This window comes from Theropithecus gelada, chromosome 9 (genome assembly GCF_003255815.1).
Source record: "Theropithecus gelada isolate Dixy chromosome 9, Tgel_1.0, whole genome shotgun sequence".
Lineage (NCBI taxonomy): Eukaryota > Metazoa > Chordata > Mammalia > Primates > Cercopithecidae > Theropithecus > Theropithecus gelada.
Window position 1 is genome coordinate 91,476,470 of NC_037677.1, and position 27,021 is coordinate 91,503,490.

At 36.1% G+C, this 27,021-nt stretch overlaps 1 protein-coding gene across 2 annotated transcripts; it reads right to left on the reverse strand.

The window, feature by feature from the left end:
- LOC112631271 (cytochrome P450 2C20-like) lies at positions 1-26,287 on the reverse strand. Of its 2 annotated transcripts, XM_025396123.1 has the most exons (9): positions 26,120-26,287; positions 24,725-24,887; positions 24,414-24,563; positions 22,013-22,173; positions 20,378-20,554; positions 8,832-8,973; positions 5,423-5,610; positions 2,209-2,350; positions 1-182 (listed from the first exon to the last, which is right to left on the reverse strand). In XM_025396123.1, exons 1-9 carry the CDS (start codon positions 26,285-26,287, stop codon positions 1-3), a joined length of 1,473 nt encoding a protein of 490 aa, XP_025251908.1. The 2 variants fall into 2 exon arrangements, with proteins under 2 accessions (XP_025251908.1, XP_025251909.1); XM_025396124.1 differs by lacking the exon at positions 20,378-20,554.
- Between the last annotated feature and the right edge of the window lie 734 nt (positions 26,288-27,021).

The window sequence follows — 27,021 nt, forward strand, 5'->3', positions numbered from 1 at the left end:
TCAGACAGGAGTGAAGCAGATCTGGTATGAAGGTAGCATAGAAACAAGTCCTTTGGCAGTGGGAGTGGCATTGAGGGCCTTTAAATCAGTAAGAGATTTCAGGTTAAAGTTCTGTAAAATGGTAGTCAGGAATAAAAATAGCTCCATGCGGGCAAGTCCTTCTCCAACACAAATCCGTTTTCCTGAAAATAATAAACAGAGATTGTAGTTACTCCTTGTGTGTAACTGTGACTATGACAATCTGTTTATGACTTGCACAAATAGAATATATAGTAAATATCTGATAAATGATTGAGTGGATAGATAGATAAACGGAAGGATGGATGGATGGATGAGTGGGTGAATGCATGAAACCAATGGATGTATGGATGTTTGTATGGACAAATGAATAAAGAATGAACATACTTGCTATCTTTCTAGCTTCTGATCTTAATAGGCACCCTCCATTCAACAAATATTCATTGAGTGTCAGCTCCATAACAAGCACTTCATTAGGCATTCCCACATTATAACAGCTGTTTTGATATTTTGAGTTTCCATCAGTCTTTATAGAAACACTTGTTTCCTGTTCCAAGCCTGATATTCCATGATCTTTCCTCCAACCCTTCACACCCTCTACTCCCAGCTTTAGCCATACACACACTTTATCAATCCACAACGCACCATGAAGTTCAAGTTTTACATCATATTGTTCCTTTTGGTCAAGGTGTACCTTTGTTATGCTGCACTCAGAACATAGGTCAAATTTCATTTCCTCTTTACACTCTTTACAATCCCCTCAAGTAATAATATCTTACACTGTCTCCGTTTCCACAATGCCATATTAATGTTTTCATTAAAGCATGGATCACATATAATCATTATTCCCTATTTATTTATTTTTCTATTGTGCAAAAATGTGAATTCTTGAAGAGAGGTCTCTGACCTTGTCGACTTGTTATCTACAGTGACAAATATAAAGCAGACATCAAAGGTCACAGGATAAAAGAAGGAGATTCCATGGCCAGAGACTCACCACACAAAATGCAGGTGTGAAAATTCAGCATCCAAGATACATGATCATGATTGGAGGAAGTGCAAGATGGTCTGGAATCACAGCAAAGTATCCTACTACATTCCCAATGTTTCTGTAACCCCACGGTTGTTTGGCAAAGGTTCTGACATCCTTTATTTAGAACAAATGTCTTGCCCTGTCGTTTATTACCTCCTTGAAAATGCCAGCTGGGTGCTGCGGCTCATGCCTGTAGTTCCAGCACTTTGGGAGGCAGAGGCGGGTGGAACACTTGAGGCCAGGAGTTCAAGGCCAGCCTGGCCAACATGGTGAAACCCTGTCTCTACTAAAACTACAAAAAAATTAGCCAGGCATGGTGGCATGCACCTGCAGTCCCAGCTATTTAGGAGGCTAAGGCATGAGAATTGCCTGAACCCAGGAGGTGGAGGTTGCAATGAGCTGAGATTGCACCACTGCACTCCAGTCTGAGTGACAGAGTGAGACTCTGTCACACAAAAAAAGTAAAAAGGAAAAGGAAAATGCCATACCTTCTCTTACATTTTCTCTGTCTCCTTTGAGGCAGCTCAGACATCATTTCTGTTATTAGAATGTTGCTTAGCTCATTTTATGCCTCACTGTGAGGCATGAGGAGCAAAAAGCACGCAGGTTCTCCCTCTATTGTCTATCCCCCAGAAGCTTGCGATTTCCTCTCTCATAGCCCTAGTTCTACTGAAGTACAATGATCTGCTTCCCTAACTTGGCAGTGAGACTCTTTATAGTCCATTCTGTGCTTATGGTTATTTCTTGTATCCTCAGAGTTCAGCCTATGGGGTGAGGGACACCATGTGGAAGATAGTCAGTGGAGTTGTAGACTTAGATATCTTCCTCATGGCAGGTGATGAAAGTCTAAATGAGTCTCACCTCCTATGTGGAGCTCTTGGGTACCTCAGTGATGTATCTAGTGACAGAATTCAAGCAACCTACACTTCAGTGTTCTCAACTGGGAAGAAAGGGGTTAACTCCCCAAAGCCCCACTAATCTATCCCAATAATGAAGTTGTATTATGAGGGTGGAGCACACAAGGATTGGAAGTCGTGCTCCTGATCATGGACAAAGAGCAATTCTACCAGCCCCAGAGTAGATGCCACATATGTTCCAATAGATTCCCCCAAATTACCTTGTTCCCTAAAGTACAGATGGGTATGAATTTCCATTACCTGCTGAGAAGGGCATGAAGTTTTCACTGTTCTTAAAGTTGCCACTCTCATCCAGAAAGTGGCCAGGGTCAAACACCTCTGGGTTGGGGAATTCTTTGTCATCGTAAAGCACTGAAGTCAGTGATGGCACTATGTTTGTGCCCTGGAAGTAACAGAACAGATAATATGAGTTATAAAGAAGTCCAGAATTGAAAAGAAATAGTGGACATCACATAGTCCAATAGCATTTACCTTTAGATGAGGAAACTAAGGTCTACCCAGACACAGTAATAAACAGAAATGGGTTTAAGGCCAGTGGCAGAATGTTGTTAAAGGGCTTCCCAATCATATCTGAAAATTTAAGTACTTGGGCACTTGGGTGCAAGCTTCTGAATTTGTTCTCCCTATCATCAAGCTTGGGCAAAGGTGTGTATCCTCACTTCCTGCTCTAGTTCATCACTTCAGTTTTCACACATCTCATATGTTGAGTATGATTTAAAATGGGAGTCTCTGTTGATGCTGGAAATTTCCAGAGTATCTGTTAATAGGACTTCTGTAAGTAAATATTTAATCTACTTTAAAATTATATCTTCTAGGATGACAGCAATAAATACAGTAAGAAGTAAACACCATTGAGGGTTTATCATTAACATGAAGTTTGTTTGTCTTTATTCAAAAATATGCAGAAGCTATTCATTCCAGATTAACTCTAACTTAAATCCACAGAAGGGACAATGAAATTTTAAAAATCATTATTTTTTAACAATTCAGGTCAGAATCATCAGGTCAGGCAAGGATCATCAATTAAAGCTAAAACTACTGGGTGTGAGATTTTGGAAGCAGTATTTTCACACAGTCTTAAAGTACTGTCACAGATTTTTATTAATGACCTACAAAAAAAGCAGAACCTCTGCAATAAAGAGCTCTAGCAATCACCACCTTATTAAATGAGAGACTTAGAATAACCTACAATGGCATATGTGATATTATATGCCCCCACCTGACCAATAACATTCAGTGGGATACTATGTAATTTTCTTGCCCAAATCACAACCAGAATCTAGCTCTATGAAACAGTCACACAAAGCCACCTGAGGAACAGGCTGCTGGTAAATGATTACTGGCTGAGACTCTTCAAAAAGTCAAGATACTGAAAGGAAACAAAGAAGGAAAAGGGAGTGTTCTTGATTACAAGAGATTACAAACATGTGATAGCTGAATTATGTGCTGTTCCTTGCCTGGATAGCAAATTTCAAAAGAAAAAAAGCCATAAAATAGTCTAGAAAAGTTGATAAATTTAAATACAGGCTGTATATTAATTAATATAATGTTATTATATTAATAACTCCTGGTTGTGAATACTGTTATTATGTAGAATAAAATTTTTGTTCTTGGGACATATATGCTGAAGTATTGAGGTATAGATAGATCCTAATATTGAGAAATGAAAGTCTCTCTTGGTTGTGTGCTTTAGTGAACACAGAGACAATTCAAGTCCAAACCGTTATAACAAATTGGTGATTAGAGCAAGCGCCAAAACTTCCTAGTAAGTTGCCAATTCTTTCTTTTCCAGACAAGCTTACCAATATCATTGTTTTTCCCATGAAAAGACAACTTTTAGTTATATTATTTTTAATTTAATGATAATAATAAGTGGAATAGAGTAAGCTTATGGCATTGTAACTATAAACCAATACAGAAACTATATGATAGAAGGCATTACAGAGCTAAAAAGACAAAATTTTGTCCCAAGATTCCAGTGATAGTAGACCCTCAGAGAGCTAAGCTAATATCTGCAGTGAATTTTCAACTGTGTTCACATCAGTTCCAATTCTGAATCAGGACAGGAGGTAAGTTATTCTGACTGCCTATGGGAGAGGAATGAATCTATTCTGGAAGAAGATAAACATCCACTGAAATTCTGCATTTCTTCATATATAATATCTGATAGTTAGCCATAAGTTTTAAGTATTTCAAGGATACAACTGAGTGATCACAAAAAGAAAGTGGAAGAAAGGGAAGACAACAAAAACAGACCCACATTACGGAATCACTTTCAAGAAGTTTTATGCACCCAACATTACCTTGATTTTAAAACCCTGAAAAGAAAATTTTGAGGGAGAAGAACTGGAGACCAACTCTCTTGTAAATAAAAATACAGAAGTCCTGAACAGTATGTAGAAGATTAAATCCAGTTGCTCATGTATACTTATGTATATTTAGTGAGGATAGTGAGGCCAATATATAAAATCATACAAACACATTCAGGGAATCAATTTCATAAAATTGTACACATGTTCATCACAAAAATGTATATACAAATAAGACAAGTAGGAAAACTTCCCTAATCTGATAAGGAATATCTACCAAAATCTACTGAAAGCACCATTCTCAATAGTGAAACATTAAACCTCCATCCCTCCCTGCAGATCAGAAATGAAACAAGGATGACTTCTATCATCAATTCTGTTCAACACTATTCTGTTCTGTTTAACACTATTCTGAATATCCTAGCCAGTGCAATAATGCAATAAAGATAAATTAAGGACACAAGAATTGGAAAATAGTAAATAAATAAAATAAATATTAACCCAGGTAGCAGAATAAGGTACATGGAAATTCCAAATGCATCTGCAGACAAAAAATGATTAGTAGTTTGTGATGATTAGTACATTTAGCAAAGGTGCTAGATATAATGTCATCAGAACGATAAAATATATTTCCAAATACTGGGTACAAAGAAATGAAAAAGGCACTTTATTTATAAAAACAACAAAACATTATTTATCTAGGAAAAATTCAGCAGAAGAGTTGCAAGTCAGTGCACTGAAAACAAAACATTACTGAGAAAATAGAAGAAAGCCAATAAATTGAGAGCATAATCATATTCATGAATTGAAAGTTTCAACACATTAAGATGGTCTTTCCAAATTTAACTGTAGATTTAATGTAATCCTGATAAAAATCCCAAAAGAGTGTTTGGGAAATTGACACCAATATTTTCAACAATTATTTGAAAGTATAAACACAGAGTAGCCCAAACAATATTAAAGATATATATTATACAATTTTCTAAATCTTTACAGTCCCAAAAGAAATAGCAGAAAGTCCATCAAGCCACCACATGTATAAGCTTTGTACTTCTCTCATCTTGTGTTGGTAGAGGATTGGAACCACACTGGGAATTTGAGAATTTCAAAAGCACAGAAGTACGATGTAGGAGAAACAAGCTTACCTTAGGGATGAGGTAGTTTCTGAATTTAATGTCAGAGGTCACTGTATGAAGCAAGCCATTGGGGATAAGGTCAATGTATCTCTGGATCTCATGCAATACAGCATCCATGTAAGGCATGTGGCTTCTGTCCTGCATGCAGGGGCTCCTGTGTCTGCCAATTACACGGTCAATCTCTTCCTGGACTTTAGCTGATAAGACACAAGTAAGAGCTGATGAAAAAAGAAGATATGTGGCACATTTGTCATAGCAGTGAATGGCTCATAAACCATCAGGTAGGGGTCCCAACAGCATTACAAACATGATTACATGCCCAGAACCATATAGAGAATTGCCAGAGTATGGATACATACCAGTCTCCTACAAAGTAAGCATCACAATGCATAAGCACGCTCCTATAAATTAGTATACATGACAATTCATAAAAACATAATAAGTTATTTCAAAAATAAACAACATAAGTCAAGAAATTACAGTGCTCACAAAAAGAAAAACAGAAATTCAGTATTACATGTATACCAACATAATATATGGGGTTCAAAATTAAACTAATTTTGAATAGTTTAATTTTGAACAATTCAAATTGAATTTGAAATTCAAACAATTCGGTTTGAATTTTGAAGAATTCAAAACTGCAATTTTGAATGAATTTATATATATATATGTGTGTGTTTTTGTGTGTTTGTGTAGGAAGGAGGTGTGCAATTAGCTGTGGTACTCTCTTCATTCTTATACTTCCCAAATGTGGCCACTCTGAGCATGCTAGCACTTTCTTCTGAAATTTATATTTATATTTCTAAATAATGACTCTCTGTTTCTATTGTTTTCCTTAACAATTTTTAGACAATATTTAATGGTTTACTGGTATGGGAGATAATAATTTTCATCTTTGTCTTCACCCCATATATAGACACAGATCCACAAACTGATATGTACACACACACACATATACACATAAACACACACACAATTCTCCTCCCTCTATTTACCAGAATATCTTAGGCCATAATTTCTGGTTATATCAATATTCATTCTTTACATATTTCTACTACATATTTACTCTTTCTTGGTAAGACAATGATAATATGATTACATTTTGTACTTGGTACTTTCTTGGATTTAACAGTGTCTTTTTACATAAATCATAGTTTTCCATTTTCAAGTTAGAATTGTTTCCAAATGCTCAGGCAGATGTTTCAAACTCCTAGTAATAATTTACAAATCATAGAGAAACCTCAGACTATTGCTCTCCTCTCTTTGGTCCTTGATGTCTCCTCCCACACCTGTGTTATCCACCTGGTCCATTCTGAAGTGCTTGTTTTCTAGGCCTGGTGCCCAGCAGCCTCCCTGACACTCTCATTCTCCTACATGAGATTTCCTAATTCCTGGAGCTCATGACTTCTGACATGGTTTCTGACATTTGGATGGAACACAACCTCTATTATTAAAGAAAGGGTAAAGTTTGTGGCAAACATTCAAGTCTCAAAATAGCCTTTTTCTATTAATATACAAGGTAATACTTATGCTTGAGAATTCTGATACTGTCTGAATGTTAATCATTTATATATGACCTGATATATCTCTCTGAAAGGTTTTGATTTTCCCTTTAATCCTGGTGTTCTGAAATTCCATGACCCTCCGTCTTGGAGTGGATGTTTTTGTTTCATTCCCTCCAGTGAACATTTGCGGATGAGGTGATATTCAGATACCAAAATACAGAGGTCTTTCCTAGACCTTTGTATTTGGAGAGTTGTTTCCTCTCTGAAGAATACATCTGGCTGATAAATTTCAAGAAAGAAGAGGGTGAACAATTTGAGTCCCTGAATTCAAGGAGGAAACCCTTTCTGTACCTTTCTTTTGAGCCCTACACCTCACACTTTCCTGTCGCTGCCTAGCGTCCCTGAGTACAGAGCTTCTTAGGCTCAGTTACTCTAGAGAACGAGCCTCCCTTTTCCTGTGGGGGGAAATCAGTTACCTGAAAAAAGGAGCTGTGGAGGAAACCTGGGTGAGAGAGCCTCCTTTTTCAACCTCACTCCCTACCTTCTCTGACCCTCGATACCTCCTATACTGAACCCTATGGTATTGTAGTGATACAGATTAGTGTTTCCTTGTGATAAATTGTCCTCTTCTAACATTTATCAGTTAACTTCTGATATTGAAGTTAAGTTACAACTTCATCCTCTGTGCTGAGTTCATTATCACCCCTCTAACTGCTCGCTGTGTTTCAGAAATTTGTCAAAGACTAGTTGGCTGTTGCCTGTTCTTCTCACTTTTTATTAAAAGGCTAATTCTGATTTCTAATTAGGTTATCGAAATTTCAGTGACATCCTGACACAGGGACAAAAAGTATGTTATCTGCTGCAAAACCGAAACTCTTTAAATATAAATTCTAAAGAAAGGTGGAATTTACTCTAGAGGTAAATTCTAAATTCTAAATAAAAGTTGCTTGCAAAAGATAAAATTATTAACCCTCCTTCAAAAAATTCCTATTTTGGCAAACACCAGTTTTATGAAACATACTTCTGGAATAATAAAATTCCTTAAGTGCATCGTCTGCCTAAATGAAAACACCTTTCCTTTTTTTTATTTTTTTTATTTTTTATTTTATTTATTTATTTATTTATTTTTTTTTGAGATGGAGTTTCGCTCTTGTTGCCCAGGTTGGAGTGCAACGGCACGATCTTGGCTCACCGCAACCTCCGCCTCCCTATCTCAGTGTCCCGAATAGCTGGGATTACAGACATGCGCCACCATGCCCAGCTAATTTTGTATTTTTAGTAGAGATGGGGTTTCTGGTCTCAAACTCCCAACCTCAAGCGATCCGCTCACCTCAGCCTCCCAAAGTGCTGGGATTATAAGCGTGAGCCACTGCACCCGGCCCAAAACACCTTTTTTATTAGTCTAACTTTTTAGATTACTTCCTAGATTGAAATTTACCTCAGGAAGTCTCACTAAAATGATAGGATTTCCACTTTTGCTTCAGGAAAGAGAGTTTTCATTTTCCTACCCTAGCATTAGAGCATGGAATTAAAAAAAAAAAAAAAAGAATGAGAAAAGGATATCTTCAATAATGTACCTACTGTTCAAAGTGGACTTCTGTAATAAAACCAACATTCAGTCTCAGGCCAATTTATGCTGGCTCTGCTTACCACTAATTACCTCCACTGAAATCCTGACACCACCAGAGCTCTATTGCTTTTGCTACTGCCACACTATTTTACTGCTCTCAGTCTCCTCCACCATTGTGCAAAGACGTCTTTCTTAATCATGTCATTAAATTTAGACTGATTACAGCTAGTGACAGAGAAGTTTAAAAAATGAAGCTTCTTTAAGAGAAACAGGGTGGAGGACACTGGCACCATCTTCTCAGCATTGTTCTGAAACTCACTTTGTTCATCATCTGTGGTCCTACCTGTGACCTCTGGGTGCTTCAGAAGGAGCAGGAGTCCATATCTCAGAGTGGTGCTTGTTGTGTGTGTTCCAGCAACAAACAGGTCAAATACAGTGCTAACCAAGTTTTCAACAGTGAATTCAGACTGTTGGTTGTCCTTTTCCTAGAAATAATTTCATGCAATTATCTGACAAATTATGTGCCAGCATATTTAATTACACTGGATTTTTTGAAACTCATGTCATAAAATTAGACAAAAAAAGAGACTTGAGAGTACAGTATTAGACGAAACAATGGTATGGTATGGTATGGTATGGTATGGTATGGTATATGGTATGGCAGAAACAGTGTATCAGTTGACCCAAACTTCATTTCCTGCCCTGTTTTCCCAGCTTGCCCATGAATTCCATTCACGAAACTCTTTGCTGCTTAGGTTAGCCACACATCATATTATTTTTCCAAATATATATATGCAGAAGCATTTTGGTGCACTGTCTTTGTACAATTTGTATTATATAACAGAATATTACAGACTAGGAACTTTATAAAGAAAATAAATTTGTTTCTCATGGTTCTGAAGCCTGGGAAGGTCAGGAGCATTGCACTGGCCTCTGGCAATGGCCTTCATGCTGTGTCATTACATGGCAAAAGGTAGAAAGGCACGGAAGGGTAAGTGAGTGAGCCAGAGAAGGTCAAACAATTTTATTAGGCTCCACCTAACAAACTGGCATTCAGTTTTTACACATGAACTTGAGGGGATACATTCAAACCATAGTATGAGCCTTCTATTTACTCCCTCTTACTCAAGAGACAGATGTGAAGGAGGTGTTAGGATAAACATCATCTTGGGACATGACTACTTAATCATAAAAATGAAGGCTTCTTATATGATTTGGATCTGCGTTCCTACCCAAATGTCATGTTGAATTGTAATCCCCAATGTTGAAGGTAGGACCTGGTGGGAAGTGATTGGATCATGGAGGCAGATTTCTCGCTTGGTACTATGTCACAATAGTGAGTGAGTTGACATAAGATCTGGTTGTTTAAAACTGTGTGGCACCTCCCCTTTTTCCCTCTGTTCCAGCTATGTAAGACATGCCTGCTTCCCCTTCACCTTCTGCCATAATTGCAAGCTTCCTGAGGCCTCCCCAGAAGCCAAGCAGATGCTGCCATGCTTCCTGTACAATCTATGAAACCATAAGTCTGTTAAAACTCTTCTCTTTATAAATGATCCAGTATCGGATATTTCTTTATAGCAATGCAAGAATGGGTTAATACAGCTTCAATACTAAATATGGTGAAAATAATATAAAACACTTGGCTCTATGATGCTTCAGGAATACCATATTATTTCTAGTTTGACCCACCATAAAACTATTTGTATTTGAGATAAAGAAATCCACTGTTTAGTTAAGCCATTATTTGCTATTTTTTCTTATTAGTAAATGAATATTTCAGTTAATAGAAATAGGTAATTTAGGTCCATATCATGGAAGGTGTTACAAGCCTGAATCATGAGTTTGCAATTGTCTTCTTCTGTCAAAAATTTACATAGGCTCAATATTGCCTAGAGACTCATTATGAAGCTAAAATTGTGTGTAAACACTAATGTGATGACAAAACCTAGAATGAAATATAGTGAAAGGGACACAATTCACAAAGACAAGATTAGGACAGCAAAATTATAATCCAGATAGAAGGCAACCTGCAACTTTTTCTAGGGAACAAGTTCAGAAACGAATAGGAATATAAAAAGTGAAGAGAAATGGCAATCATTAAGACAGAGATTTGAGGCACCACCTGCCCGTAAAGGGTAAAGAAGAAGACAGTAGGGATAATGCAGATAGATGCCAAGGCTAAGGGACTAACTGAATGAAGTGCTCATTAGTTGAAAGTCAAGATAGAGAAAGTAATTGGCAAAGATAAGTAGTTTCTTTTAGGACTGAGATGATATGACACAGAATTGACAATAAAGAGGCAGTCTTTAATATTGAGTACAGGGAATCATAAATATACCAATATATTACTTTCTAACCAATCCCTAGGCCAGCCTTAATTTGATAATATTTTTATAATCTACAGGTGACATGTGACATGTCTAATATTATGTAATAAACACCATTAAGATAAAACAAATGCTCTCAAAACCTATACTTGCTAGACAAAGATAGTCATCTCCCTTGGTACCAACAGCTTCACAGTTTTCTAAACTCATGAAGGTAAAGTTACTTTTAAGTCAGGGCCAGGCACAGTGGCTCACGCCTGTAATCACAGCATTTTAGGAGGCTGAGGCAGGTGGATCACTCAAGGTCAGGAGTTCAAGATCAGCCTGGCCAATATGGTGAAACCCTATTTCTACATTTTTTAAAAATACCCAGGCATGGTGGCAGGCACCTGTAATCCCAGCTACTCAGGAGGCTGAGGAAGGGTAATCACTTGAACCCAAGAGGCAGAAGCTGCAGGGAACCAAGATCATACCACTGCACTCCAGCCTGGCAACAGAGCCAGATTGTGTCTCAAAAAAATTACTGTTAGTAAGAAAAGCGTTATGCTCATAAACTAATATTAATATGTCAATTCTGTTGAAGTGAATTTGGAGATTTTCAGGTAATATGCACATAGCCTATAATAATTAAGCTAGACTATACAAAACAATGTTTGAAGAAATTAAGAAAATCTAAATACATGGAAGGATATTTATTTCATAGATTGAAATGCTAATATTCTTATGGTGGCATTACTGGGGTAATGTCACAATTACTGGGAAGTTCAGGAATCAATGGCTGCGCTAAAGCAACCATTGACCCTGCATAATCTGTCTGGAGAAATTATTTTGGGACTCTAAAGCCTAGTCAAACAATTGTAGCACCCAGGGAAGTAAGGGATAAAGAAAGCAACTGGTAAGTTTCAGTAAATTTGGCATCTTTCATAGAGGCTAACATCCCTTATAGCTGTTACATGGCAATTTGGGAAACGGTGTACCGTGTGGCCGGTGCAGTTTCTTGGTTCCAAACTGGACAATAGAAACATTTTCCTTCAAAAATCGGGCTTGTATCGTTTGATTGTTGATGAAATAGTACAGAGGCTGGCCAATGTTTCAAGCCCCACGGGCTCAAGCGACTTCCCCAGTGACATTACATGTGATGAATTAAAGAGAAAAAACTTTTCTCTTTTATTTTTTGTCCTTTTGATGCTTAATCCAGGGACTTAAGAAAACCTTTGTCAGATCATTACCTGACTGTAGAAATAACAGTACAATGACTTAAGTGATCACATAAGACAAAAAATACAGTCTTTGCAATAATATTTTGGAAAAGTCACTAAACAAATTGATGACTGAAGCATTCATCAAGCAACATCAGCAATGGCTAGATGATGAAAACATCTTATTTTCAGGTTTAATGCCTTACAATATGTGAAATATCTACTTATCAATAAAAATTACGTAGCATATAAAGAATCAAGTAATATAGTGCATTAGCAACTAAAAAAGGAATTTGACAGAAACCATCCCAGAGGAAGCCCAGACATTGGACTTACTAAAAAAACCTTTAAATATCTAACATTTCCTCAGAGAGCTGAAGAAAATGATGTACAAGGAATGATATAACAAATTTTCAGGGAAACTACTACAAAAGAAACAAAATATACCAGGAAAGAAGTCAAGAAGGAATCAAAAGTTTCAGTAGATAAAAAATGATCAGACAAAAATAGGGCAATATTGTGGAAATTGAGGGAAAAATAAAGATACAAAACAAATTTAAAATAGCATTATAGCAGAAGTAAGTCCTTTGATGTAGCTTATCACTTTCATTGTAAATGGAAATACTAAGGGCACATAGCATGACTGAATTTGCCGTTTAAAATACAGGTCTGGAAGGAATGGGCTCTTTAATAGAAAGTTATATGCTGTCTATAAGAGGCTCACCTTATACCAAAAGAAACAATAATCCTGAAAGCAAAAAATAGAAAACTATTTTCCATGCAAATTTTGGCTGAAGCAAGATGGAATGGCTATACTAATACCACAAAAAGATTTTATGCTAAAATTCTTAAGATAAGCAAATAAAGGTATTTTCTGTTGGAATCAAGGATGAATTCATCACAAAGATATAAAATTATTAATGTGTGTGCACCAATCAATACACATCCAAAATATGTGACACAAAATTTGGCAGCATTGAAGGGACAAATAGATTTCACACAAAAATAGTGAGAAATTTCCGTACCAAATTTTCACTAATAAAACATCTAGACAAAAGATTAATGGGAAACAGAAGACTTGAACAACACTAGATATTACTATACCTGACAAACATATAGAGAATATTTTATTCAACAACAGTAGTATATACAACTTCTCAAGTACAACTTTCTCCAGGTAGAGAATAAACACTTTTGAATAATTTTTAAGACCAAAATCATACAAAATATCTTCTCAAGCCACAACATAATGGACTTAGAAATCAGTAACAGGAAGAAAATTAAATATCAAACAACATGGTGTTTAACAACCAGTGTGTTAAAGAAAAAAAATTATTAGGGAAATTAGAAAATATTGAGAGATAAATGAAAATAAACACTAAATTATCAAAATAATGATACACAACAAAAGAAGTTCTTAGAAGAAAATTTACAGCAGTAGACATCTACATTTAAAAAGAAACAAGTGCTTGAATCAACATAACTTTACAACCTAGGAACTAGCAAAAGAATATCAAACTAAACTCAAAGACAATAAATGGAAGCAGAGATAAATGAAAAAAGAGAATTAAGTCCAATAGATTCTGGCAATACAACAAACAATGACACCAAATATTGGTTCTCTGAAAAGATCAACAAAATTGACAAATGTCTAGCAAGACAGACTAAATAAAAAGAAAAAGAGAAGACACCAATAACTAAACTCAAAAATGAGAGCAGGGACATTACCACTAAAGCCTCTCTTTATTTAGGTCATCTAATTTATTGGTGTACAATTGTTTATAGTAATCTTTTATAATCCTTATTATTTCTTATCTACCCTTCTATGGATTACAAATCCTCTCACAGTTTGATATCCGCCAGCTTCTTATTACTTTCTCTTTGTGTATGTTGTAGATCCTTCCAGTGATCTCTCTGCTAGGTTCCATTACTCTCCCCTTACTCCATTTGGGCTGTGATTATTCACCTGTAATTTTGGTTCTTTCTTCTGCAGAGAATCGGTCACTGACATCTGTTGTCAGCCAACTGGAGAAGCACTCTGATGCCTCAAGCTATGGACAGATCTGTGGGATGTGCAGTGACTTGGCTCTGTTCTTAGCTCCAGAGAAGAGCAATGTTGGGCAGAGCAGGACCAAGCTGACCTGTCCCCTGGTCCCCTAGCAGCAGGTGCAAGCACAACTTCTGATGAGGTTGGCAGAGGACTAATAGACACTCTGTGAGGTTTCCTTGGTAATAAATAGCCTTAGTGTGGTGGTTTTCTCAAATATCAGCTGTAGTAGTAATGTACTAGCCATGTGAACAGGCTCAAGACTTCCTGTCCAGCTGGGGTGATATGAATAATGGTGTTAGCTGAGGTCACACAAAATATTTTTCCTTCCCAAAAGCTATGCTATTGTGTCAGCAGATGTTGTAATGGGCTGTGTGTATTGGCCTCTGGCCAGTAGGTGGTACTTGCAAAAGACAGCCAGCATCAGTGGTAGCTATGAGATTTGTAGTTGGCTTATGTTACCCAGGGGAACATGTAGAAGAATGAAATTGAATGCCTATCTCTTACCATAAACAAAAATTAACTCAAGATGGATTAAAATCTCAAATCTAAGACTTGAGACCATAAAAATTCTGGATGAAAACCTATGAAAAACTCTTCCAGACATTGGCCTAGGCTAATAATTTAAGCAATTTCAACAATAACAACAATTGACAATGGGACTTAATTAACTAAAAGAACTTCCACACAGCAAAAGCAACTATGAGCAGAATAACTAGACAACTTGTAGAATAGAAAAAAATATCTGCAAACTATACCTCCAACAAAAATCTAATATCCAAAATCTACAAGGAACTCAAACAAATCAACAAGAAAAAAACAAATAATCCCAAGAAAAAGTAGACAGGCAAGTCACAGCAGCTCACTCCTATCATCCCAGAATGTTGGGATGCCAAGGCAGAAGGAGCACATGAGCCCAGGAGTTCGAGACCAGCCTGGGCAATATGGTGAAACTTTATATCTACAAAAAGAAAAAAGAAAAAATTTAGTGGGACATAGTGGCACATGGCTGTAGTCTGAGCTGCTCAGGAAGCTGAGGGAGTGGAAGGATCATTTGAGCCCCAAAGATTGAGGCTGCAGTGAGCTGTGAGCAAACCACTGTACTTCAGCCTGGGCAACAGAGTATACCCTGTCTCAGAAAAAAAAAAAAAGAAAGAAAGAAAGAAAAAAAAAAAAACTGGGCAAATGGCATGAACAGATATTTCTCAATAGAAGATATACAAATGGCAAACAAACATTAATTTTTTTGAAGTTCAACATCACCAGTAACCAGGGAAATGCAAATTAAAATGACAATGAGGTACCACATTTACCCTAGTCAGAATGACCATTATTAAAAAGTCGAAAAAACAATAGACGTTGGTGTGGGTACAGAGAAAAGGAACACTTATACACTGCTGGTGGGAATGTAAATTAGTATAACCTCTATGGAAAACAGTATAGAAATTTCTCAGACAACCAAAAGTAGATCTATTATTCAATCCAGGAACCCCACTCTTGGTTATCTACCCAAAGGAAAAGAAGTCATTATATCAAAAAGACACCTGCACATGCCTGTTTATTGCAACACAATTTACAATTGCAAAGATATGGAGTAAATTTAAGTGCCCATTAACTTAAGAGTGAATGAAAAAATAAGACATATTATAAATGAGAACATGCAGTATTTGATTTTTCATTCTTGAGTTACTTCACTTGGTATAACAGCCTCCAATTCCATCCAAGTTGCCACAAAAGACATTATTTTATTCTTTTTATGATAGAGTGGTAGCATGAATGAACTATGCAGTTATCATGCTATGTGAAAAAGTCCAGTCACAAAAGACAAATACCGTATGATTTGATTTTTATGAAGTACCTAAAACAGTTAAATTCATAGACACAGAAAACAGGATGTTTTGGTTTGTTAGAATGGTTGCTAGGGGCTGGGAGGAGGGAGAAATTGTACATTGGGTATAGAGTTTCTATTTTGCAAGATGAAGTAATTCTGGAAATAGAGGTGATGGTTGTAAAACAATGTGAATGTACTTAATGTCCCTAAATTATGCATTTAAAATGTCTGATATAGCAACTTGTATGTTATGCATATTTTGACACACTTTTCAAAAATGTTTAAGGCTTATACATCATGACAAAGTAGAATCTATACCAGAAACGCAAGAGTGGTTCAACAAGAAAATCAATCACTTTAATACATCACATTATTAGCATGAAAGGAAAGAAACAATAATATGATTATCTCAAGAGAAGCAGAAGAAGCATAGGACAAAATTCAACACTCTTCAGGGTAAAATCACCCAAAAACTATGAACACAAGGAAAATTCATTATCATAATAAAATATATTTATAAAAACTCCAAAGGTACTTCATACTAAATTGTGAAAGTCTAAAAGCTTATGCCCTAAAATCAGGGAGGAAAAAAAAATGTATACACTTTCACCACTACTATTCAGTGTAATACTTAAAGTCCAAACCAGAACAATTAGGCAACCAAAAGATATAAAAGGCATTTAGATAACAAAGGAAGATGTAAAACTATTTCTATTTAAAGATAACAGGATTCTATATAAAGATAAGTCCATACAATTCACACAAAAAAACTAGAGCTAATAAGTTATATTAGTCCATTCTCATGCTGCTAATAAAAACATATCTGAGACTTGGTAATTTATAAAGAAAAGAGGTTTAATTGGCTAGGGATGCCTCAGGAAACTTACAGTCATGGTGGAAGGGAAAGCAAGAGGATATGTTTATGTCCTTCTTCCCAAGGCAGCAGGAAGGAGAAGAATGAGAGCTGAGCAAAGGGGGAAACCCCTTATAACACCATGAGATCTCAAGAGAACTTACTCACTATCATGGAAATATCATGGGGGAAACTGCTCCCATGATTCAGTTACCTCCTTCCAGGTCCCTCCCACCACATGCGGGGAATATGGGAACTATAATTCAAGATGAGATTTGGGTGGGGACACAGACAAACCATATCATAACTGTTTTAGGCAAAATCTCAGAGTATAAGATCAATGCAAAACTCAGCTGTGCCCCAGCAATGAACAATCTGAAAATGAAATCAAGGAAATAATTACATTTGCAATAGCATGCAAAGGAATGAAAGCTCTAAAAATCTATAAACAAGGAGGTGAAAGATTCTCACACTGAAAATAATCAAACGTTGCCTAAAACAATATAAAAATATCTAAATAATTAAAAAACTCATACTCTAGGGTTGAAAGACATAAGATTGTTAAGATGGCAATGCTCCCCAAAGTAATGTAAAGATTCAGTGTAATCACTATTAAAATTCTAATGGCCTGTTTTGCAGAAATGGGAAAATCAATCCAGAATTTATATGCAACTACAGGGAATGGAATCAATTTCCAACTTGAAAACTTCGAAACAAAGCTATATTAGTGAAAGCAGTGTGGTACTGGCATAAGGAAAGACAAGATTAATGGAATAAAATTTAAATCCCAACATAAATGTAAACATCTAAAAGGTAAAATCCCAAACATAAATGTAAAAATGAAAATAGTGTGGTACTGGCACAAGGAAAGAGAAGAGCAATGGAATAAAATTTAAATCCCATTAAATCCCAAACATAACTGTAAACATCAATAGCCAGTTCATTTTCAACAAGCATCCCAAGACCATTCAATCTAAAGGAAGAGTTTCTTCAACAAACAGTGCTGCAACAATTTGATAACCAAATGCAAAAGAATGAAGTTAGACTCCTACCTCATTCCATATGCAAAATATAACTGCAAGTGGATGAAAAACTCAAATATGAGTTAAAACTATAAAATTCTTAGAATAAAACATAGGGGTAAATATTAATGCCTTCAGATTTGGCAATGAATTCATAGATTTGACGCTAAAGCAGCAAAAGATTAAATAGATAAACTGGACTTTAGAAAAGTAAAATGTTTTTGTACATCAAATCAAAAAATAGAGAAAAAAGGAAACAAACAAAATAAATAAAATAATAAAAATAAAATGTTTGTACATCAAAGAACATAATTAAGAATGTGAAATCACAACCTACAGAATGGAAGAAACTATTTTTCTTATCATACATACATAGGGATTTAATGTTCAGAATGCACAAATAATTCTTACAGTTCAACAATAAAATGATAAGCAACTCAATTAAAGAATGCACAAAGGATTTGAATAACATTTCTATAAAGGACATATGAAAATAGGAAAAAATATATGAAAAGATGTTCATTTTCATTGGTCATTAAGTATATATAAGTCAAAATCACAATGAAATTCCACTTTTCACTGACACAAAATACTGTAAAATTAAAAAATACTGACAGATGGAAAAATAGGAACCCTCAAATATTGCCAGTGGAATTGTAAAATGGTGCATTCAGTTTACAAATGTTAATTGCTTCTCAAAAAATTAGACATAAAATTACCACATGACCCAGAATTAACACTCCTAGGACTATACCCAAGGAAAATGAAAGTATGTCCATGAAGAAACTTGTAACAAATATACATAGCAGCATTATTTATAAAAGCCATAAGATGAAAATAACACAAATATACACCAACAGATGAATAATAAACAAATTGTTATGTGTACATGTATAATGGAATATTAGCCATAAAAACCCAAAAATGCTGACACATGCTACAACTTTTTGGAGCCTCCATGTCATTATGGTAAGTGAAAGAAGTCAGAAACAAAGGTCACATATGCTAGCAATAGGGAAATCCATAGAGACAGAAAGCAGATTACTATTTACTACATGATGAGGTGGGAATGAGATGTGATCATTTAATGACTATAGTATATTTTTACAGAGTGATAAGTTTTGAAAGTAAAGAGAGCTGTTAATTGCACAGCATTGTGGTTACATTAAATACCAATAAAGTATACACTTTAAATTGGATAATGTATGGATTGTGAATTCCACCTCAATCTTTAAATGTCATAATTCATTGAATCAATCTACAGATTTAATGCAATTCTTGTCAAAATTCCAACTGAATTCTTTGGGGAAATGAACAAGCTTATCTTAAAATTCATGTGGAGACTCAACGAACCCGAAATAAACCAAATAGTCTTCAGAAGAACAAACTTGGCCGGGTGTGGTGGCACATGCCTGTAATCCCAGCACTTTGGGAGGCAGAGACAGGCCAATCACAAGGTCAAGAGATCGAGACCATCCTGGCCAACGTGGTGAAATCCTGTTTCTACTAAAAATACAAATATTAGCTGGGCGTGATGGTGTGCATCTGTAGTCCCAGCTACTCGGGAGGCTGAGGCAGGAAAAGCACTTGAACCTGGGAGTCAGAAGTTGCAGTGAGCCAGGATTATGCCACTGCACTCCAGGCTGGCAATAGAGCAAGACTCCATCTCAAAAGAAAAGTAAAAATACAAATAAAAATTAAAAAAAAAATAAAAGAACAAACTTTGAGGACTCTCATTTCTTGATTTTAAAACTTGATAGTATGGTATCAAGCTATTGCATTTAAGATGTAGCTATAGTAATTTATCTATAGTAATTCAGTATAGTAATTCAGCTATAGTAATTAAGATTTCAAAATGATGTATTACTGGCATAAGGACAGAAATAGATCAATTGGGAAGAATTGGGAGCCCACAAACAAACTTTCCCCTTTATAATCAATTGGTGTTTGGTAAGATTGCCAAGACAATTCAGTAGGAACAAAAAGAGTTTGTTCAATAAACAGTGCAGTGACAACAGGATTCATGCTTACAGGTTACCTGAGAGACACCAACCTCTAACTCCTTATTGGTGCAAATTCACTTTAGGTTGCACCAAATTCGGGTTTCTCTGCTCCATCCACCTACTCTTTCTTACCATATACCTCTCCACAAACTACTCAACCCATCTGAAACCTCTCTCCTGTCCCTTACTGTGAATAATTTAAGGTATATTTCAATCTATGGGACATTCAGGAAGTCCACCTTGGTTAAGCCATTCTTTTCCATTCTCACATATATTATGTGTAATGATAATGCCCATATTCAATTTATGGTAATATTTTATATTTGCTACCTCATTTGTAATTGCTTCCCTTTGGCTGCAGTGTCCATTCTATTCTCCTCTGGTAGATTATTTTTATTTGAAGAAGAATGTCAATGTATTCTAGCCATTTGATAATCTTATGTTTTCCATGATGTTTACTGCAGACACATAAATACTATATATTCTTAAATTGCTAATCAAGCATTATGGGTCTGACCATTTAAACATTCCTAATAATTAGAGAAGGATTTAATGAAGCACGAAATGGAAAAGAAACCAAAATGCTGATCTGTTGCAAACATCTTACCTGCTCCATTTTAATCAGGAAGCAATCAATAAAGTCCCGAGGATTGTTAATGTCCAGTGATTCTTGGTGTTCTTTTACTTTCTCCAAAATATAACTTTTTATAAAAGCACCATTTTTAAGGAATTTGTTGTGAGTCCCTGGGAAGTAATCGATGAGAAAAGGAAAACTATTGCAAACCTTAAAAAAAAAAAATGATTAAATATAAACACATCATAAAGACATACGTACCATACACCAAGTCCTGATTAGAAATTATAGCTATAAATATAAATAATATATGGTATAGATCTTAATGGGTAAATTTTTATTGTGAATGTACAGCAGTTCTCTCTACTTACAGAAAGATTTGAGGGAGAAAATTCTGACCAGAGAATAGAAGATGAGAGTTATTTTCTATATAATATATTATTTTTATTGAATAAAAGTATCTTTATGTCAATTTTCTCATTTTTACAACAATTCTTGCCTACAACCTTGAAATATAAGACGGTATAAAGTACTGTGATTCACATTTAGTAGATGACACCAATGTTAAGGGAGTTTGGTCAACATGATTGGAGCACAAAGATAGTCCCTGCTATTTTCATTTCTACATAGCAGCCTCAAAAATGGAACAAGTATTTTAGAAATTGGAGGCGCTCAAAGATACCTTGAATCCCAACTGTACACCTGAGCAGTTAAGTGACTTCTGTACAATCACACAACTATTATTCAGGCAGAGCGTAGGGCATGCTAACAGCACAGGGTAAAATTGGGATGTTTGTTTCTGGTTCATACACTATAAAGCCAATTATTTTGTCATTCCTAATCCAGTTACCTCATCAGCCAGGATCCCAAATGGAGCACCAAACACCCCTGCCCTACTCAGTGTTTTCTGGTAGCTTCTAGGGTCACCATTTTTTTTTTTTTTTTTTTCTTGAGACGGAGTCTCGCTCTGTTGCCCAGGCTGGAGTGCAGTGGTGCAATCTCGGCTCACTGCAAGTTCTCCCTCCCGGGTTCACACCATTCTCCTGTCTCAGCCTCCTCCTGAGTAGTTGGCACGACAGGCGCCTGCCACTGCGCCCGGCTAATTTTTGTATTTTTAGTAGAGACGGGTTTCACCTTGTTAGCCAGGATGGTCTCGATTTCCTGACCTCGCGATCCACCTGCCTCGGCCTCCCAAAGTGCTGGGATTACAGGCGTGAGCCACCGCACCCGGCTTATTCTTTCTTCTTGAAGGAGATATTCCCTTCCCAAATTAGGATATTTCTGCCAAGTAGTATGGTGAAGAGGTCTCTAAGTGTGAACTGGAGGACGAAACTAGTGAGTAATGGAAGCCTTCAGAAAGGGCCCAGATGTCCATGGAATGACATGGGCATGCTTTTGGGCGGTCATCAAAGTACAGAAACAGGGCTTTGGGGTTTAGTAGGAAAGCCACGAGTCGGGAAGCTAACAGACTTGAAAGCCAGGCCAATATTCAGGCATTAAGTTTATTTGTGTAAAATGAAAGGCTCAGTCATCTTTCCCAGATGTTTACTTGAATTTCTGGGGAGGACTGTGGCGTTCAAACATGCACTTCAAGGATTAGTTCACACAGAATTTTGGACTTAAAAGAAAAGAGAGTGATTTTTTGGGAAGATAAAATCCTGGCCTCACCTGGATCCATGGGGTGCTTGCAATCCTGAAGTTCTCATTGAATCTTTCCATTAAGGTAAGAAAATTCTTATCTTCATACTGAAATCGATTTTGGAAAACAATGGAGCAGATCACATTGCAGGGAGCACAGCCCAGGATGAAAGTGGGATCACAGGGTGAGGCTAAAGGATTGGAAACAACTTTAAAATTCAATTAAAATATAAATAATTTTAAAATATGCATTTGTTAAGATGTAAAGGAAATTTAGAAATTGTAAGCAATTCCTGACAAATTCCTCTTGCACCTCAAAAATAAAAATCAGCATATGTGAAATCAGCGCATCAGTTTTACCTCAAATCTGAGTGGAGCATAATAACCTAGATGGTTAAAGACTGGCATTTCACATGTGGCAATTCACACCCACTGCCTTTATTTAAACCCTTATAACCCAAGGTGTCTGCTATTTTGGAATTAAAAGAAGACGTTCTAAAAACTCTAATTGCGTTTTTCAAGCAGAATCACATCTGTCTGCAAAGCCTGTGGACAATAAAGCACAAAGGGAGAGAAAAGTTGAGGACCTAGAAACTTTTTATACATAATAAATAGCTAAAAGAATTGTGTTACATTAGTAAAGAGGAGCTAAAGTTAGAGAGACTGTGGGTGAATTCACGTGGTTGAAGAAAAAAAAATGTAAAAAGCAGAATACGTCCATGTTATACGAGAAGAAAAACTAATATAAATGAACTATAAACATGAAAGTGATTTTCTTATCCAAAAAATAAAAAATAAAATGAAAACTTTTTATTTCAATATAAATCCCAGTAAGGCAAACAAAAAGTAAAAGTAAACTGATAATGGAGACTTTTTATTTCTTATTTCAATGTTTAAAACAATGAATTTCATTTCTTAGGAACTATTGTTTATTATTCCCAGTCATGCTCCAAATTTAATTCATTTGGACAAAACCACTCTTGAGGATTCTGGGACATTGTTCCATATAGCCATCAAGATAAGCATGTTTTAATAAATTTTTAAATTTTCACCATATGTTAGAGTAAGTATATCATTTTATGGGTAAATAAATTAAATTATAAGAAAGGTTTTCTTTTTTAGTAGGGGGGGTTCTCTAAGTGAAATTGTTGTAATCAAGTGATGAATAAACTTTATATGTAAAGAGTTCCCAAATTCACATCTATATATCCTAAATAAAGTGAAGTAAATTGAAAGTGTTCTAAATAAATGAAAGGACATTAAACAACAGGAAACCTGTTGAGTTAGCTGCTTTCAAGCTGGGTTCCTGTAAACATAACAGTGTTCTAAGCTTTCAGAAAAAGTTTTATTTTAGCTGAGGGCATGGAGGGTAATTTCAGAAGCCTTGAGGATTGTATGTGTGCATGTGTTTATGTGTTTACTGAGGTAAAATTTGATTTTCAGTCTTTCCATTCACTGCGCTTAGAAGAGATAATTTTTTTAAAGTTAATTTGGAATCCTAGCTGATATTCAGATTCACTGTGACAAGCCCCTCATAGGTAAGTAGAGTTGGCATGGGGAGGAAAGGAATTACCATAAATGTCCAAGTTAAAATCCAATAAACAAGAGGAAAAGATAAGCAAAACTGAAAGCAGAGCCTAATTACATTTAAGAAAAACAGAATAAAGAGTTATTCATAATAGTTAAACAGATCATTTATAAATTGGTATTTATATATTTTACTGAAACATACCATAGCATATGCTTACTCAAAATTTATAAATTGCTACAATAAGTAATGGTTAATAAAAAATAATTAATCCTGATATTTTCCAAATAATACCGTATTTCCTGAGAAATAACAACTGAGAACTGCACTGAGATACAATTAAACAGGTAAAACCATACATAGTATCACCACTGGCCAAAACTATAGGCATGGACCTGGGAGAAATCCCCAGACATGTCAGTGAGTTTGACCATATTAATAAAGTTCAGTTAAATGAAAGCACATGTCACTTGGTTCATGTTCCATAAGGGTGTGATGGGGTAATTCCCACCATGTTCACTAGCCAAGTATTTTCTAGTGAAATGTTCTGAAAGCTGGAACCCAGGTTTATGCTATAGGGGAAATATTGCTGTTTAATGCTTTTCAAAAATGAACGGAAGACCTGCATTTATGATTTCTAATTTGAAAACAAGGAAACAAAATTGAGGAGAAAACAGGATTAAATGACCTTTTATACCCACACTGTGTGCATTATCATGCCTGTACACCCACAAAGACACACACAAGCTCCCTTTTCTCTCTGCTTTAAACCTCCCTCCACCACTCGGGGGCTGACAACCAGGATGCTCAATGAAGATCTGACCATCCTTGAAATGTACCAAGGACATCCTTAGTAAAGAGAGCCGACTGTTAAGGTCAGTGATGCAGAGTAGAGTCACTCACCGTTGGTTTTTCTCAACTCCTCCACAATACAGCAGGCTTCCTTTTGAACGCAGTCCTCAATGCTTCTCTTACCCATCCCAAAATTTCGCAAGGTCAAAAGAGAGAAACGCCGCATCTCTTTCCATCTCTTTCCAGTGCTGAAAATGATTCCTAACAAAAAAAGAACAGAAACTAGGAGGGGATTCTCAGGTAAAGAAGATGAAGATGAAACTCAACAGCCATGCAGATGGGCTAAGCTCTGCCTTCAAGTCTCTGCTTTTCATCCTCCTAACCCTAATTACCAATGCTGACACAGGCACCTGCACACCTACCATGCCCTTTCTGACTTCTTTCAATTAGTGGCAAAGCACCTCTCCCGGAAAACTTCTCTCCATGATCAATCAGGGCTTCCTTCAGAGCTTCATATCCATGCAAAACCACAGTGGGCTTTAGGCCAAAATACACAGTGAACACAGGGCCGTAGAGTTTTGAGAACTGGGAAAGGAGATGCAAATAGCAGCAAAATAAGTGGCTGTTTGGTTCAAATATTATGCATGATTCAGACTGATATTATCATTGTATAGTTTAATGTTTATATTTATTACACACAGATTTGATATTTCTGAATTTTATACATAAATGTGATGGTGATTGTTATAGCTGCCATTTTAGATGGCCTGTGACATGCCATGTAATGACCCAGGCAATTGGTGCACAAGTCATGGTTCATCCTCACTTTAACACATTCAGCACATTTATTCGCCCTGTTTTATAAATAAAGAAACGGAGGTCAGGAGAACTCCAAATTCATTTTCAGAGTCCCACAGGTAGTCTATAGAAGCTCCAAACTGGAACTTCTGCTAATTTAAACTCTGATGCTTGAGCAATTTATCAGTCCCCCGTGTCCACCTTGAGACCAATACCCAGCTGACAATTTTAGTGTCACCTGGAAGGCTCCAACAGTAAGGATTCTGACTCAGCAGTCCTGTGATGAACACTAGTAATCCATATTTTATAAGGCACTCCAGGTGATTCTAATGCCAAGTCAAGTTTTTAACTGCTGCTACTGCCAATACAGAAAAAGTAAGCACCACGGAGACAGAAACAGGACATTCAGCATCTGCTGGAAGAACAATGTCTTCCATCCTCCAGCAACCTTAGCCACAGATGGCAGCTTTATGCAGAATTCAAAAGAACTCTGTTACCACCAGTTGGTCCCTGACTGAATATGTCTTTCTTTCATCTACTTATGTTGATCCTGAACCCATAGCTGTTGCCTTCACATTAAGCATTAATTTATTCTTCAGAGAACTTCAATTTTCATAGCAATTCTGAATAAAACACATGATTAATAGAATAGATGACTTATTGGATGACAACTTTAAACTCATACACTTTCCTTACAATTTACCTTCAGCCAAAAATTAGAGCAAAGTGGTATGAAGCAAAAAAGAGAACCATCACTCCAAACTTTTTCCACTATATTGATTTGATTCTACCATATACTGACCAAAATGTTTCTCCATTCACAAAATGCATTAACTCATCCCACTATTTCCCACAATGAAGAATGGAAAAGACAAGATAAATATCAAAGTTTGCAGGGAGTATTTTGCTTTACAGTGATCCATTTTAATAGTGTGGTACCAGGAATATATTTTATTTAAAAATAGAAGTCAAAGAACTTACCCTTTTCAAGTCACTGGAAGAATATAAAGCATACTTACATTGCTGAAAGATTTGCTGATATTCCTAATATCTAACTGTAGGATATTTCCAATAATAGGGAGAGGAGTGGGGCCAGGAGGGAGCTTCCCTCTCCCAGATCTCTGTCTCCAGAGTGAAAGGAGAAGCAAACAGGAGAGACAGAGCACCAGGACCACAAAAGGATCCATTGAAGCCTTTTCTTCTTACTAAGACAACTGGCAGCTTGCACTGCAAGCCTTTTATATCTCTCCCCGCTAATTCAGGCATGCCTCGTTAACATGTAAGGTGACCAATCACCTAGATACACGTTATGCTATTTTCTGAATGGACTTTGGCTCATTGAGCAATTAAAAATATTTTTTAGTCTTGTTGTCTTTTTCTTTCCAGTGTCCACCTAGGACACTGTGGTTTCATTGCATTGGATTGGAGTCAAGGTAGTGATAATTAAAAACATGAAAGACCCTGGTTGTTTCAATGTGCAAAGATGATGGAGAAACACTGAAGTCATTTAGACTGGATGCTAGAAAATCACTCAAAAGTCAGTATTCTCACATTAATGACCAGTTGGGAATTTATGACTTTGAGAGAAATCAGTGTATTCTATGCTTCATATAAAGAAAAATGTATCTTAATGCTACTTCAAATAATAGGAAACTTTGATAACGAAAGCCTTTCAGATATTTAATATAATTGACTAAAAATACATCACTCTAATATCATTAAAAAGTCAGGAAACAACAGGTGCTGGAGAGGATGTGGAGAAATAGGAACAATTTTTACACTGTTGGTGGGATTGTAAACTAGTTCAACCATTGTGGAAAACAGTATGGTGATTTCTCAAGGATCTAGAACTAGAAATACCATATGAGCCAGCCATCCCATTACTGGGTATATACTCAAAGGATTATAAATCATGCTGCTA

What these genes read in the sequence shown, in the direction of transcription:
- LOC112631271 (XM_025396123.1), bottom strand. Translation starts at nt 26,287, where the DNA reads ATGGATCCTTTTGTGGTCCTGGTGCTCTGTCTCTCCTGTTTGCTTCTC. An exon ending in TCCTGATTAAAATGGAGCAG is followed by an intron (nt 8,974 to 20,377) that starts GTAAGATGTTTG and finishes AATTATTTCTAG; the next exon opens with GAAAAGGACAACCAACAGTC. An exon ending in GAAACTACCTCATCCCTAAG is followed by an intron (nt 2,351 to 5,422) that starts GTAAGCTTGTTT and finishes TGTTACTTCCAG; the next exon opens with GGCACAAACATAGTGCCATC.